At 39.9% G+C, this 15,999-nt stretch overlaps 1 protein-coding gene across 3 annotated transcripts in view; it reads right to left on the reverse strand.

The window, feature by feature from the left end:
- Positions 1 to 2,419: 2,419 nt before the first annotated feature.
- Positions 2,420 to 15,999, reverse strand: part of LOC136442505 (rab GTPase-activating protein 1-like) — a 100,868-nt gene continuing 87,288 nt past the window's right edge. For all 3 annotated transcript variants that reach the window (XM_066439402.1, XM_066439400.1, XM_066439401.1), the window contains exons 14-25: positions 10,266 to 10,454; positions 8,933 to 9,058; positions 8,544 to 8,687; positions 8,092 to 8,262; positions 7,561 to 7,653; positions 6,830 to 6,940; positions 6,243 to 6,347; positions 5,902 to 5,985; positions 5,493 to 5,564; positions 4,957 to 5,053; positions 4,572 to 4,711; positions 2,420 to 4,196 (exon numbers count right to left, since the gene is read on the reverse strand). In XM_066439402.1, coding sequence (XP_066295499.1) covers positions 4,074 to 4,196; positions 4,572 to 4,711; positions 4,957 to 5,053; positions 5,493 to 5,564; positions 5,902 to 5,985; positions 6,243 to 6,347; positions 6,830 to 6,940; positions 7,561 to 7,653; positions 8,092 to 8,262; positions 8,544 to 8,687; positions 8,933 to 9,058; positions 10,266 to 10,454 — 1,455 coding nt within the window. In that variant the 3' untranslated portion in view covers positions 2,420 to 4,073. The remainder of the gene's footprint in view (positions 4,197 to 4,571; positions 4,712 to 4,956; positions 5,054 to 5,492; positions 5,565 to 5,901; positions 5,986 to 6,242; positions 6,348 to 6,829; positions 6,941 to 7,560; positions 7,654 to 8,091; positions 8,263 to 8,543; positions 8,688 to 8,932; positions 9,059 to 10,265; positions 10,455 to 15,999) is intronic.

Genomic DNA, 15,999 nt, shown 5'->3' on the forward strand with positions numbered 1-15,999 from the left:
CCATGTTTAGGCCTTCAGAGCACTCAGTTTTATTCAAGCAGTTTTTTTCTGCCTGTCCTCTGCTTCTGATGATGTCTGTCTGCTATATTTTTGTCCCCTTTCAATGTCCACAAATCAAGTAACCGGTGTGGCCAAAACACTAAAAAATGATTATGTTAGCTTTCCTTTTTGGACTGTGTTTGTTTCGTTCAATCAACCACGGCCCCTGGGGAGCCAGGCCTTAATGAATGTCATAGTCCTACAATCATAGGTTCCCCTCCCTTTCAATTAAAAAGCTATTAACAAATCATCTCTGTCAAGTTTTGCTGGACACAACATACAGTAATGGCAGTATCACATGCAGTGCCGTGCACTGACTAACATTTATGTGGCTCCAGATTTAGAAACTTTTAGAATGCCTGATCATTCATTTCATTATCAATGCTTACCCATACTTTATTTGAGTTTATGTTCCTCACTGTCACTGTGTTTAAAGCTGTTTTTCGCTACAACTAACTTTAAAATAGCTATGATACACCCTTGCTGAGAAGTATATATTATAATATTACAATATTGCACCGCACAATCTTTTATTTCTTTTTGAAGTTAAAAATTTTTCTAGTCATCCTCTAAAACTGTAACAAACAGAGTAACAGAGCAACGTTAACGTTGTATTGTAACATTACACAGTCAAGTTCATTTTAATTCAGACTAGGGATTTTAGGCTTCACGTTCAAATTTATACAGCCCTACCGTACTAGAAGTTTGATTACATTGTATATTATTTTAGACAACTTCAACCACCCTAACATTGCCACTGACAGAAGTTACCATGACTGTATCTGTATCTGTATAGCCAGCTTCCCAGGCACGCGGCGCGGCAGCAGCTGGTTTTATTAAACTTTTGAACATATGACTGCAATCGTTCTTTGAGGCTATGCAGTGAAGGTGTTCCTACAGCATCTGATGACAATGAGTTCCATTCTACTAATCGTTCTCAGGAAATACGAATTTTTGAACACATCAATCCTTGGTTAATAGATCTGGTACTAAAAGGCATGGCTATTTCTTGTCCTTCCACTCCTTCATGAACAAAATGAAGGAGTGGAATGACGACAGCTAACTTCTGCCTCTTTTATCCTACCCTGGCTACTATCAAAAGCTACAACATCAAGTGTGTTACTTCTGTCAACCTCGCCACCTGCCACCATATAATGTCCACTGGCAGAAGTTAGCATGATGTCACCTAACTTCTGCCAACTTCTTCCACCTGCCAAAGATACCCCAAAAATAGTTACTCATTGACAAGTGGATAAAATTTTGAAACAGTCAGACGTTTCAGACAGTATCCACTGTCTTTCATCAGTGTCTTTCCTCCAAATAGATATGTTAATGAAGTAAAGACAATTATTTCAGATTGTTCAATAGAATAGTAAGTTAAGACAAGGTTGTATGCTAATGAATCAATTAGCTCATGTTGTTTTAGGAGCTAATGTCCCTAACCAAAACTAGGTACTCATCTACACCTAAGTGAAGTGAGTGAAGTCGTGTTAAGTGCCTTTTCCAAGGACACAGCATTGGGGCATATCAGTAGTTTTGAACTCGGGACCTGTCAGTTCTGGGCGTAACATCCCACACAGTGCCTAAACTTCATTGCCAGTGGGCAGTTCATTCCATCCTGGTGTTCATTCCACTCCTTCACGAAATGTGGAAGTCCCACAAACACTTGTAAAAGAAAATAACGAAAATAGCCCTGTAGCCTGTGATACGATTCTAAGTCATGTTCGCTGTAGTGTCCGCACTATTTAATTAAAGACAGGTCGCTCTGTTTAAGCCTACAAAGAACTGTTCGACTTAAAAGCCATGAGTTGCAAGTGAAAGGAGCTAATCAGGACTAGTTAGATCCATTTTCCCATCAAAAGTACAAAACTCACACAACAATAAAACCATTCTTATCAATTTTCATATCATACTAATCAATATTGAAGGAAGTTGAAACATAAATTTGAAGATCACATTAAAAAATCTGAAGATTGTTCGAAACAATCTGAAGGTTCTTTGAAACAATCTGAAGGTTCCTTGAAACAATCTGAAGGTTCTTTGAAACCAATCTCAAAACAATCTGAAGATTCTTGCAAACAATCTGAAGGTTATCTCAAACAATCTGAAGATTTTCCATAAAATCTGAAGATTTTCGGGAAAAATCTGAAGGTTTTTCGATTTTCAACGACGCGTGACGAACCCCGCTGGGGGTCATTATGATCCATTAAGTGGCAAGGAAGTTGTTCACAAAATATCAACTCTGTAAGTATAAGCTGTCAGAGGCTACAAGCATTAGTCCAAAGTGCAATAGAAAGTCCAAAATTAATCTGGAGGGTGTTTCCTTTAATTCACTGTGAAAAACTGTGATGATAATTTTGCTCTTGGATATCTTTCCAAGCTCTGGCTCTGTATTCATCTCCATTACTCGATACACACATACGAACAACATACATTCAATAGAATCCAACTCTACCATTGTGCATTTGCATCTGATGTTCCTCCCTTCATCTCTCTCTCTATTGGCTGTGCCTTTCTACATGAGAGAATCATGGGAAGGAACACTTTGGAAAGGGATTAAGGGAAGGGACATATCACAAATGGATCATGGGAAGGGACAGAGGAACATGACCACCAAATCTTATCAACAGTGAAGATTGGATGACTAGGTCACCAGTTTTCAAAAGGAGGGAAAAATTTATGACTTGAGAGACAAAATCAAAAGAAAATGTATTTAGCTACATATAAGACAATGATAATCACTATGATCACATTTCTGAAGCAGTCACAAAGCTCCTTCAGTCTTTGGCTATTTACATTACAAAACATAGTATGTGAGGATGACAGTGCTATATCCTCAGTGCAATATGGTCAAGTCTGGAGTTTTCTAAAACAACTCGACTCTACAAACAGAAGACTTAGTACAGAATCCAACTTGACTGTTATGTAACTACATGTATCTACCTATTCTAAAAGTGATTAACCAGACACTTTACTGTGGTAAACAAAGGAATGGTGCAATTGAATGACTATAAAGCTTGCTCATGTTTTTACTCATGCATAAGCACAATGTACTAGCACTGTCGCAATGCTGGCATAGCAACCATTACAACACACAACTGCAACCATTGATTTCATTTCTCCAGACGTAATAAAGCAAAGAATGACCTATAGCGAGCATAAATGATTTTTGGTGCCTTGCAAAACGGTAATCATCTTTATATACCTTCCTTCATACCAAAGTTGATGAATGGTAGTTCCTTTATATTCCATTGCACTAACATCATCTTCTAATTCACATCATCTATTTACAAGGGCGCGCTGGTATCATCATTTTTCTCCTACCAAATACAACAAAGTAGCAACATTCTAATATCTAGCTTATTTAATAGTTTTCATTTACATTACAGATACCATTGCCCTCAGGATCAGGTCAATAAGTTCAAATATAACTGTTCAAAGCTATTTGGGACTAACTTTAAGCCACATCAACTTCAAGTGATTACATATACAGCATGTCTAACATCCAAAACCTGGCTAAAATACTTTGATAAGATAGAAGGTACTGAACTCTCTCAATCAAGCCTCTTTTTTCATGTATACCTTTAAAAGAATACAACTGTTAAGGTTGTCTTGGTACTAACTGATTTATCAAGGTGCAAGCGTAAATCATTAGGATGATTGTTGTTTACTTAGTATACATAATGTACCATCCAGAGTAAGCTTGGTGTGGCTACTAAACAAGCGAAATGGCAGGACTTCAACTAAAAGAATGTGTTATTTTGACTCTCTCGATTCTCCATTGGATTGGAGAGACATGTTTGACAAAAAGAAGTTTGCTTGTTGAGTAAATGGTAATTTAAAGGACTTATTGATATCATAACAAGAATTGTGATTTGACAACCCCAAAAGTTATCAATGACATTCATTATGAATACAAATGTGGGTGCTTTGATGATGCAAGTGTCCTACAAAAGTTTAATATTTCTCTCTCAGTTTGAATGTTTGCAGGTTGTAGTTGATGTGGGAAAAATCTAACTGTGTTTTATCCTCTACTATAACGTTGGTGTTTTGGGCGCTGTAGTTGATGTGGGTGTCCTTGGGGAAGGAGAAGAATCCTTCTTCGTCACTTCCTTGATCGATGTTAGGGTCTTCTGAAACCAGCTGTTTCTCGAGGCCTGCAAAGTACGAGAAATTGTATGCAAGGTATAGAACTGTCACTGTGACAATGAAAACGGCATTCTTTCTAAGTTCTATACTAATTCTTCTACTACCACACTGACATCACAGCTGCAGAACTACACCAACAATTTGCGCCAACTGCTACCAGAGTATGATTGCCTGGAACTTCCTTCATGGCAAAAATGGTCCTACACTTGAACAGTGAACACATTACCTTGTAGATAACTGACAGTGCTGAAATGTGTTCAACGGTTCAACCTATCTGTGAGATACATTGTTGTGTCAAAAGGTTTTTCCATGAAATTTAGTGCATATACCTGTAGATCTGGTGTGATCTGTGTTCAAACCTGGTACTACACAAACCCCCGTACCTGTATCTCCGAGAGAGCAGCGTTGAGTTGGTGCTCCAGGTCCTGGTTCTTACACTCCGCCTCCACCAGCTGCAGTTTGGTCTGTGCCAGCTCCAGCTCCATCTCTCGCAGCTGCTTCTTCACCACCTGGACATCTGGATCTGTCAACAAAACATCAGGACTATGTGATTCAGGGTCTTTTTATGTACGGTCACATTAATTGTGAAATGTTCTGCTATGGGCTCCAAAACATGGACATGCATGTGCAGATTGACCATCAGTCTGTGACTTTTGAAATTTTGAAAATTTTTACTCACCACTCAAGGACTTAGATAACTAGTTCACTAGATGGTGCTATATTTGCCATATTACACATCAGCATTGAAGTATACTGTTAGTTACTCACTCTCTGTGCCATCCGGTGTCTCTGGTAAGGCTTCTATCTTGACGTCTCCATTCTCTGTGAACAGCTTGCAGCATTTTTCACATGTCTTCACTTGGCCCTGGGGGGTTACACACAAAGATACAATAAGTTGCTTTACAGTCTTAAATAGCTATTCATGCAACCAAAAACAACACAAAAGATTCAGAAATATTCTATGGACTGCAATCCCATTTTCAAGGACATTGCATGGCCACACATTATCTATAAATTGTTGGCTGTTGAAAAAAAACTTAAGTTAATGGTTAGATTTCTTCCTTATTGTACATTTATATTATGAAATCTTGGTGCAAGTCCTTTACAACTCAAAGTTTGCTTCCTTGTACATCAAGTTACAGAAAGGAAAGTGATCTCGAACAAGTTTAGCTCAAATGAAATCAATGAGCTAATCTTCCACCGGTCATGACAGGAAGATAGGTGCTATCGAACCCGGGGCTTCTAGTTCCAGAGGCAAGTTTGCTAACCACTGGACTAAGCATGCTACAGAAACAGGTCCTGACCTTTATTCTTGCCAGCTCCTCCTTAGCAGCCGTCTGCTGATGCTCCAGCCTCTCACTCAGCTGGGTGCAGATCTGGGGGAGGGGGGCGACATTCAGGGTTTAACCTTTTGCATTCTACAAAGGACATTCATTGAAATTAAAGCCGAGATTTCGTTTTAGTCAGTGGTCACCACATAACCACACTCAAAGGCTACGTCAAAGTTATGGGTTACATGAATACACCTGGAACAGCGTATCTTCTCCCCAAGTCAGAAACATCACAATTGAGACAAGCTTGACTCACTAAAGAGTGACCAATAGGAGAAGCAATAGGAGATTCTGAAGCAAAGGTTACAAAGGCTGATTTGGAACATTTTGATGATTATTGAAAAATAAGAACATTCTTCTTATCCTCCTATGATTTCCCTACCTGCTTGTAGTCTGTGATGATTGTGGCATTTCTGTTGATCTCCTTTTCTGTGCGCTCCAGCTCTCTCCTACACATGTCCTTCAGCTGGGGGTAAGGAATCACAGATCATTAGTTTACAAAAGATCCTACACAAATTAAAGATATTGCAACAAAATTGGTAGTTTTTCTTTCACATACTTTTGCAGTCTCCAAAGACAGATTGTGTGGTCTTATGAGCAGATCTACACAGTCAACTTACTTTGTGTTAAAGGGTAGCAACAGAAACACTCATTCCTTCAACAAGTTTCTACTAACCACTACTGTAAGAACGACAAAAAGTCTCTGAATTTCTGTTACTCCACCTGAGAAGACTCCACTGTCAGCCGTTTCTTCTCCTCCTCTGCGTCCACCAGCATCTGCTTGGTTGCCAGCAGCTCCTTGTTCAGGGTGTCGGCCTTGTCTTCTGACTGTCAGGACAGGGGGAACACCGACACCGAGTTAAAGATCTTTTCTGAATTTTTGTCCCTATCTTCAGGAGATAGACACAGGCTGAAGGGTAAATTCTGTCACAAACCATTCCCTGACTGTCAGGACAGGAAAAATACAGACACTGTCATGAGACTGTTATTAGAACAGCTTTTCTCTTTCTGACAACATCATTCATTTTTGCAATGGGCTTTTATCATACTTAGAAATGTGCAATTTTATGCATTACTTTTGACATGAAATTTCCCTCAACTTTACCAAATTAGAGAGGTTGAAGAAACAAAACTCAGTTGGTCTTGTAGTGGAAGAGATATCTTTTCACCCCATATACACAGTTATTTTGCTTCAAAATCATTCCTTGGAAGAAACTTGAGGGTGTGCAGCTTCCTATTAAATGCAAAAACAAAACTGGGGTGTGCCCCCTACAGACAATCCTAGACTGAAGAGTAAGTTCTGCACTCACGGCGTCCAGGTCCTTTCTGAGGGAGATCTTGCTGGTGACCAGCTCGTAGGCGAGGTCATCGTTTTCCTGCTCCAGCCGCATGTTCCCCTCCATCAGTCGCTTGTTTTCTCTCTGAAAGAATTTGAGAAAAAGAAATCAGAAATTAACTATCAAATCATGTCTTATTCCTGTCTTTCCCAACGATATCACCAGTATAGAAATGAAAAATCTTTAAAACTATAGACCTTTTTTACAAAACCATATTTTTCCTTGAAATTGACAATAGTTTCTAACCATTATGGTATAAATGCCTTAACCCCGGCCCCAGTATACATAATCTATAACCAGATCATATCAAAGCCATATTCAATTTACTTCTGCCTTCTCTTCCATCATTTGATGACCAATGACTGGCATATGAATTCAGACAGCAGTGTTAACAAAAGTCAGATACAAGGGGTCATGACCTCAAGCTAAAAGTCCCACTGGCTAGGACTAGGATGAGAAGTCAAACTTTTAGTGTTAGAGCTGTCAACAGCTGGAATTCCCTACCTGCTAAAGTGGTTACTGCAGAGAGCGTAAACCAGTTTAAAACTAGGCTTGATGAACACTGGGAAGAGTGCAAGTACATTGCATGAACGAGGCGAGATCAGGACAAAACAGGCGGATAAGGCCTTCTATCCTGGATGCAGTATCAAGGATAATAAGGGCCATCCCTACTGTTTTCCTGAGTTTGATATGTTAGAGGGTACCTGTAGTCTCTCCACAGGGTCCTCCTGCTGCATCTCCTGCTCCTTAAGGGTGTCATAGTCTTTCTCATGCTTCTTTAGCTTCTTCTGGTTAATCTGCAGAACACATTGTATTTGTTCATCTTCAAAAAAAAGATGCAGTGGTCCTTTTACTATTGACTAAGTAGCCTAACAACACAAGCGCTATATCATGAAATGAAATAAAAAATTTCCAGGAGATATTTGCCCATTCTACCTCCATGCCAAATTTTAGGCCTTTCTGATGAAGAATGACAGAGTTGAAACCGTTTGACCAAATGGCAGGAGGAGAAGGAAAAATTAAGAGGAAAGAGAAGAGTAAGATGAAAAATTCAGGTAAAACAATGTATTTTACTCCTAACCTGTGGCATGAAGTGAAATATGAACGCAGAATAAAATGTCACACTAATGATACAGAGAAAGACCAATGGACCAAAGCATCATCTGCATACAGATCTCATGGTAAATGAATTCTTGCATTTACGTTGTGAGCAACAGAACCAAGGTTGAACCCACCTTCATGGAGCAGGCCAGCCTGAGCAGCTGCTGTGCGTTCTGCTCCGACCGGTACAGTTTGGGCAGCTGCACGCGGAAGTACTTCAGCACACCTTCGAAGTCCGATGCAAGCAGGTCCTTCCTGGACGTCTTCAGCAGGGCCAGCGCTATGTTGTAGGTCACATCAATACCCTGAAAAATAATTATTTCACTGTCCAGTCCTCAAACTTTTTCTATATATCTGTAACATCTGTATCAAAAACAGTGACTTTCATGTCATTTAGGTAAGAAATAAAAGTGTGACACCTTTAGGAAAGGTTATTTTTAAAACTATCAGGAGAAGAAATAGAAGAAATATCGGATAAAACAAGCAAAAATAATATCAATGTATCAGCTACACTTGAAACAAATGTTTAAATCACAACACATTGCAAGGGGAACAGTAATGTAAGGGTTGAAATTCTCAGACTGACCTCACTGAGGAAGATGTCGATGATGCGGAAGACCATGTAGAGGGGAAACTTGGCGGTGAACAGTGTGAGGAACCACTGAGATGCGTACATGTGGGACTCGATGTTCAAGTTCAGGAAGTGCTGGTTCAGATCCGGAAGGTAGTCCTGGGAGAGACAGACATCTCTGAATAAGTACAATGACACCATCGCGATCAAGAGTTTTCTACAATTCATAAGCAATATAATTTTCCAGAAAGTTTTTTCTGCAGTACTTCTCTTCATTTCCAGCAACTACAGAATCAGTTTAAACAGTCTGAAAAACTGTCTTGTAGTTCTGATAGTACCTGCTAGGCTGCTCTTCAAAGCTTTGATTCATTTGAAGAAAAGAAATTTTTTAAATTCCTCCCTACCTCTATCAATCTCTCCAGCACATAGAACCTCATGTGCAGCTCCTTGAAGTCTTCCTTGAACAGGTCCCTCAGGTTGTAGTCAAACATCGCCTTCACCAGGACACAGAAGGCCTGCTCCTCTGGCATCTGGGACAAAACACAGCAGGGTAGACTGTACTCATGTCTGCCAAAAATAGTTATTCAAGCAAGGAAAGATCTGGCAGAACTAAGTTTTATACCAAAACTCTGACTCAGAGTTTTGGTACAAAACCTAGTTCTGCCAGAACTTTCCTTAGTCACTGACGAAAGATAGCGGATGCTGTCTGAAACGTCTGACTGTTTGAAAATTGCTTGAGTAACTATTTTTTAGCGTATCTTACTACCTGGATGTCTAACCTTCATCAACGTATTCATGTCTCATGATCATTCAAGAGACACCAGACTGGATACCAGACTCCTCGCAAGGCAATACTGACACCTTTGGCTGGTAGAGAAACATATATCCCGCTACCAGAGTTGGCACCCTACGTCAAGTAACTGAAGGTCTAACTCTGGGGTGTCTGTGGTAAGATTTCAACCTACATTCAGTACTGTAAATTCTATAATAGAAGCTAAAACATTTTTCAATGTTTGCCATCCTCACAGTGACTACGGACAAGCCTTACTCTGGAATTATCTATATCTGGTGCACTGGCAAGTTAGACTGCAGAAGTTACTCAGCAGCAACCATCAGCAACTATAATGTCTCTGCTGAGTGCGTTGCTGACATATTGCTTGCTTCAAATCCATTCTTGATCAGCTTTATCAGCTCCACTGGCTCCCCCAGCAGACTACAGTTGTAACTTACATGTACTTTACATGTCAGACTAACAGATAGCAAAGGTCTAGTGCATTACTACTCGATACTTTTCCCTGTTACCCTTCATCTAGCTACTCCTTTTCTTCAAGTTTAGTGACCCAACGATACAATGCAAGGACTCCATTATGGCTTTCAAAACCACTCATAAATTTTCAGCACACACATCCCAGCCTATCCTTCATTTGTGAATGCTGTTATGAATGTTGTTTGAAAGTAGACATATGCTAGGCCATAAAACGTTGATTTGATTGATCACATCATTTGCAGACTGCAGATTCAACTGCCAACACCATGATTCAGGATATACAAATGTGCCTGTCAGTGACTTCTGCAGGCTCTCTCACTTCATCATCCATGTCTTTTAAAGTTCTGAATCTGAATTGGTCAGTGGGTATGACTGCATGACACGCCAGCTTTGCAGATATGCAGGGGAGATTACTTTGTCAGAGGAGGGACTACCTTCCTCAGAGTGACGTTATCGATGGATCAACTCACATGAAGCAGCAGCGACGCCGCCAGGAAGGACAGCCCCTGGCAGTACCCAATCTCCTCATCAAACACGGAGTACGCCTTGCTGATCTTGTACAGCGACTCCTGGCCCAGGCTGCCAGTCTCCTTGAAGAACTCGTGGGCAGGGAAGGTTCTGTTGATGTCCCGCTGGATGACTTGTTCACACGGGGACTCCTGGAGGAAAACAAGATAGCACACAGATCAGAAGGAGATGTCAGCAAGAAGAAGCTTTCTTCTAACTTCCCAAGAGTTCATATCTATATTATGCCCCATGTACATCAGCCATACAGTAGTGTTCAATAGAATATGTACAAGGAGGTCCAGTGATATCATGGAAATTGTGATCAACTCTATCACAAGTCCCATGTATCTATGTAATGTTGTTATAGAAATATAAAATGTTAACAGTAATGCAATCTAAAAATCTGATTCCTTTGATATTGCCCATACAGCTTCCTTGCCAAAGTCAGTCTTTCTAAAGCCCAAATGACTAATGTGAACTGACAGTGTTCTGCAAAACTAACACAGACTGTGATGTTGACCTTAAATGCCTTCGTCCTTCACAACCTTTTCAAACAACTTTCAAATTCATTTCGTCTCCTGAACATCTGGGGAACCATGCCACGGGGGCTCAAGGCAAACAAGACATGTAAAAATAGGATGAAAGAAGACTCAAGAGGACAATACACAGGAAAACTCCAGTCAAATCAGAACTTGTGCCCATAAATCATGTTGTATGCCATTTTGGGAAGAGACACAGAGTTAATCAAGTTTTTGGAAGCGCTTACAGAACAGACACAGAGGTACATTTTTTACCATCACCTGACAGTTGACTGATGACAACAATGGCATTGACAGAAGGAAAGTTAGCATCTTCCTCAAAATTAAGTACGTTCAACCTTCAAAGTACCTCTACACACAAAATGTAGTTACTAATAGGTTTCAGTCAAGTCAACATGAACCGACTATTTTGCCTAACAGGACATATTCTACATGGTGCTCTACACTCTGCCTAACTAAGCAGAGCTGACTTCATAGGAAAACTATGTCAAAGTTTCACATTTCCTTTCTGTAGGGCAGTCTTTACATAACTGCTACATTGTACAATCTGATGTGCAGTTCACATCCATTTGCCATGCTGTACAGTCGACCTAGTAACCACCATAATAGGACTAATCGAGTTTGATGTGATATACACCCCATAGTAAAAGTGTGCAGGCAGGATTATGTGATAACTTTTATAGTTTTGTCAGGTTCCTTGTACTGCATTTTTATCTCATCTTGCACCTTGTGATAGGGTGGACAACACACCAAACTAGAACATTCTTGCACAGTTTTTCAATAATAAATCATGATTTGATGCCCACACATTTCGGGAATACAAATTGGCTGCATAATTATTGAGGTAGGTCAAGGAAACAGTCACCCTGCTGTCTGGCAGTGCACAAAATTTTCATTGTAACAACTCATCAATAAGACCTCCCCTGTCATAGTTTACAGTCCATCTAGTAACAACCATTCCCACACTTCTTATGTAGTTTGAAGTAATGAACGTCCTACTGTGAAATTGTGCCAACCGGAGGAAGTAATAACATTTTATATATTTGTCAGTTTGACTGCTTTTATCTAACTCAACACCTTGAAATATGAAGAATAACAGACTACATTAAGACACTTATGGGTGGTTTGTTGGCCATAAATAAAGATTTAATGCTTCAGTTAATTGCGTCTAATTTTACAAGTCTGAGAAAATGTTGCTCGTTATTCGGGTGATGAAACAGTTGAATAATTCATGAGATAAGGCAGGCAGGGTATTTGCCTGGTGATATCTTAGAATAAACAGGGCCACTAAGGAGAAGCTGGTATGTACATTTTGCTGGAAGTGCAACTTAATTACATGACATGTGTACATTTGTATGCAAGGCGGTTTTCACTTCCTTGGTATATGAATGAATGCATGTACTTTCCTATTATCATACACTGAACAAAAAAGAGACAAACAGAAATTAAAAGAAGACATCCATATCATTGGAGATTGTGCTTTCATACCCTGTAATAACCCAAAATTATAGATCTCTCAATGTGGATACATTCCCCATCCAGACAGCAGCATGAATTGTTAACAGCATGGCAGACAGCTGAACCAGACAGCCTTGCATGTGACCAACCCATGATAGGATCCCACACGGATATCCTACCCTCCATCTTATCATGAATATCTACCATAGCTGTCTGACTCAGGACGGTGTAGCATTCTTCTGTGGTGTAAGGAGCTATCTGAAATTGATCTCTTATCGGTAAAGTGGATGACAATTACTGACCAGATTTTTGGCATTACTGTCAGGCCTTTTTGGTTGCTCCAAACACCTTGAGATTGTGCCAGGACAGCCCTTAAACTGTGCAGGCGATCTCTCTACTAATGGTACATATTGGGAAGAACAGTTATCTAGCAAGACGTACTTGACAAACTTACAGAGGCCAGGACTTGCACTTGTGAGGAACTTAGAGTTGAGCAGAAATTTCAAGCAAGAGGTCTACAGTTTTCTTCACATATAGCAGCAGAGATTTGTGTGCTTTGAGTGGTTTTGACAAGTTTTCCATTGAGCTGCCCCACTAAGGACACAAGAAAAGTCAGTTGAGTGCTTCTCAATCCACCTAACACACTTTAATTTAGAAAACGTACAAATCTTTGGCAAGATGAGACAGGGATTTCCCAGACCCAATCTTCTTAAGTCCAGACTGATTGCAATGTCTCATACCTTCACATTGAAGAGGAGCAAGAAGTCTATACGGACACCATGTAAGAATGGGGTATGTACTTCCTTGGCCTACTAGGCCATTCATTAAAGCTGGCTTCCATGGGCATCAGGGGGATTGGACCAGGATCAATTGACACACAACCTTCGGGGCTCCAAATACTGGGTCCACCCAAAATTGGAGCTGTGCACCTAATTTTTGACTGTGGTTGTAATGGTGCACATAGATATTTGTGTAAGGTTTCCCTGTTGTACAACAGGACATACAGAGCATACTTTTCACATTCAAGTACCAGAAGCTCGGAAGAGAGGCAGTAAGAATTGTAATTAAATTTCTTAACATCACCATGTTGTGCACTTTATTTTTTCTGTGCTCCTAAATTTTCAAGGTTAAGTGAACCCGTGCACCAATTCCCCAGAACAAATTTTGAGACCTGACCTTTCTATATCAGCAAAAATACTGCCCTTCCCATAATTGTTGGAAGCATAAAAGGTAGAGGGAGGGTGTGGCATACCAGAGGGACAAAACCTTGTGCCAAGCAACAAAAACAAACATTTTATATTCTTAACAGGCAATTTCTTCCTTTGTCCTGAAAGAAATTAGTGTATTATCATCTACTGAGTCAGACCTCTACTTACAGTTTTCATCTTGGTAGACAAAAGAGAAAAATGTAAAGACATTTTTTGGGGCCATAGATGAAATTCTCATGGGGTCTTTGAAGGCCATCTTTTCCTTTGTCTTAAAAGAAATTAGTGCATACTCAATGCTGTTACATTAGTTATAATTTTCATCTTCTTTACAGGCAAAAATGTCTGACAAAAGCTGCTTTGTATGCGATGTCCCTGCAATTATTTAAAAAATTCTTTGAAGTCTACATTTCCTTTGTCTTGAAAGAAAGTATGCACAATAAATCTAAAAATGGATTCTTATCTGCGCTTCATTGAAATATCTCTTTGTGTTAGGGCTTATTACCAGGATTAATTGGCCCTTGAGATTGTCAGTTATTGGCCAATGTAATGCAGGTTGTCACGTCTTTGGGGCAATGCAAAACTTTGCCAAGTTCCATAATGCTCAGTCAAGATATTACTGTAAATGCAGAAATGTTTGCGGTGGTTTTATGTTTACGGTTTTCGCGGCGACCGTTTCACCGCAAACGTAAAGCAACCGCAAACAGTTTTATTCAATACTGTAGCAGTGTGTGACTGTAGTGCTGCCGCGAACTTAAAACCACCGCGAACACTCCATTTTCGTCTTAGCGCGAAATAAACTCCCTGTGGAATTGATTGCATTTACAGTATAACTTAAATTGTTTGTATTCAAGATATGTTTGCACTGATGATATCATTTTAGGAATTTCACTTTAATTCAAGAATTTTCTTTGTGTCCAGAAGAAAGAAAACAACAACCAACCAACAGTATGAAAGACCTTCCTGGTAGAAGTACATTGAGCATGCCATTACTGTCTTAATGCCAGCTTATCAGTCAACGATACCAATATGTTACTTACTTACATTGATGATATCTAAAGACAACTTTTAATCCCCCGCTGTCAGCACGGAAACTTTTAAACAACACACAACCTTGACCTTTCTGCTAAATATTCCCTTCACTGACAACCAGGAGTTGATTGATCACCTGGTTTGCTTGCTAAAACCGGCTTGCGGTAGCTTTCCATCATTGACGGATGTCCCTAAGAACAGCTCACATTTCAGCACCTGGACAGGGACTGACACCTTTGCCAGAGCACGGAGCTTAGGCAGACAGACGGGAAGGGTAGGTGCCGACAGTGGGGATTTCCAATGTCACAAATCTTTGGACAAGAGTTAGAATTTCTAGCTGTGATGGAAGGCGAGGATTTCCATACATATCCAATTCATACATCATGGCGTTCATGCTGCTTTGGTTGGAAGGAAATGACGTACGGCGGAAGAGAACCAACATCTTTCAAACCCCTCAGATTGGCGAAGTGTATCTTGCATATGGCACAGTAAAGGGATGGTTGTCAATACCATAAGGAAAATGGTCTATCACACAACTGGAGGCTCCTGCTTTCTGACCGAAAATGGCAGTTTACAAAATTCTACCCTCGATGAAGCTTGTTCCACTCTTCACTCTTCATCAGAATTAGAAGGAAGTATCATTTCATTAATAATGTGTAATCCATGCGTTTGTAATATCAAAGCTCATGTCTTATTTCTTACATCTTAATTTTCATTACTGTAGAAACCCTAAATGAGATGACTGACACTGTACATTAGCAGTGGCAGAATAATTTGTCTAGGAAAAGGCAGAGGCCTACGAAACATCAGTTCTAAGTGCTCAGTTCTAAATATACGTGGATGTAATTCTTAGAAGACACAACCAGTCGTGCCTTGAGGAATCAGTGGTATCATGTCAAATTATCAAATCATGGCAGTGTTTCAATTTTTCTGATCCAGACAGAGCCTCTATTTGTGCAATCTTAGGAAGCAAGTAACAAGAGCATACCAATACCAGGATATATCCCAACATTTGTTCAAGCTGTATTCAAAAATACTGGAGACTTAACTTTGTGTCTGCTCTAACTTAAGAGTATGATTATGCACATGTGTATGTATGGGAACATGCTCCATTCACATACATCCATTAGGAACATTTCTTTTTCACACAACCAGCAATGCAAAATTACATAGACAACAGTTGCCTACAAACAATATACATTTAGTGTTCTTGAGATTTACATGCTAGTGTAAATGGGATCTCGTGATCCTTCCAAGGTAGAAATGCAACACGAAGCCAGTGTTATCTACATCAGTCTACAGTAATCAGATCTGGACTGACAGTCTCACTACCATTAGCTACAGCCCATCACCCTGACTAACAAAGAACTTGATGAATGAGAAAGATTCAGACTCCGGATAAGATAAAGAAGGACTTGTTTCTAGAGACGGAGAGATTACTCAGGACTGCAAGTAGATGGATG

Source organism: Branchiostoma lanceolatum, chromosome 9 (genome assembly GCF_035083965.1).
Source record: "Branchiostoma lanceolatum isolate klBraLanc5 chromosome 9, klBraLanc5.hap2, whole genome shotgun sequence".
In the NCBI taxonomy this organism is placed as follows: domain Eukaryota; kingdom Metazoa; phylum Chordata; class Leptocardii; order Amphioxiformes; family Branchiostomatidae; genus Branchiostoma; species Branchiostoma lanceolatum.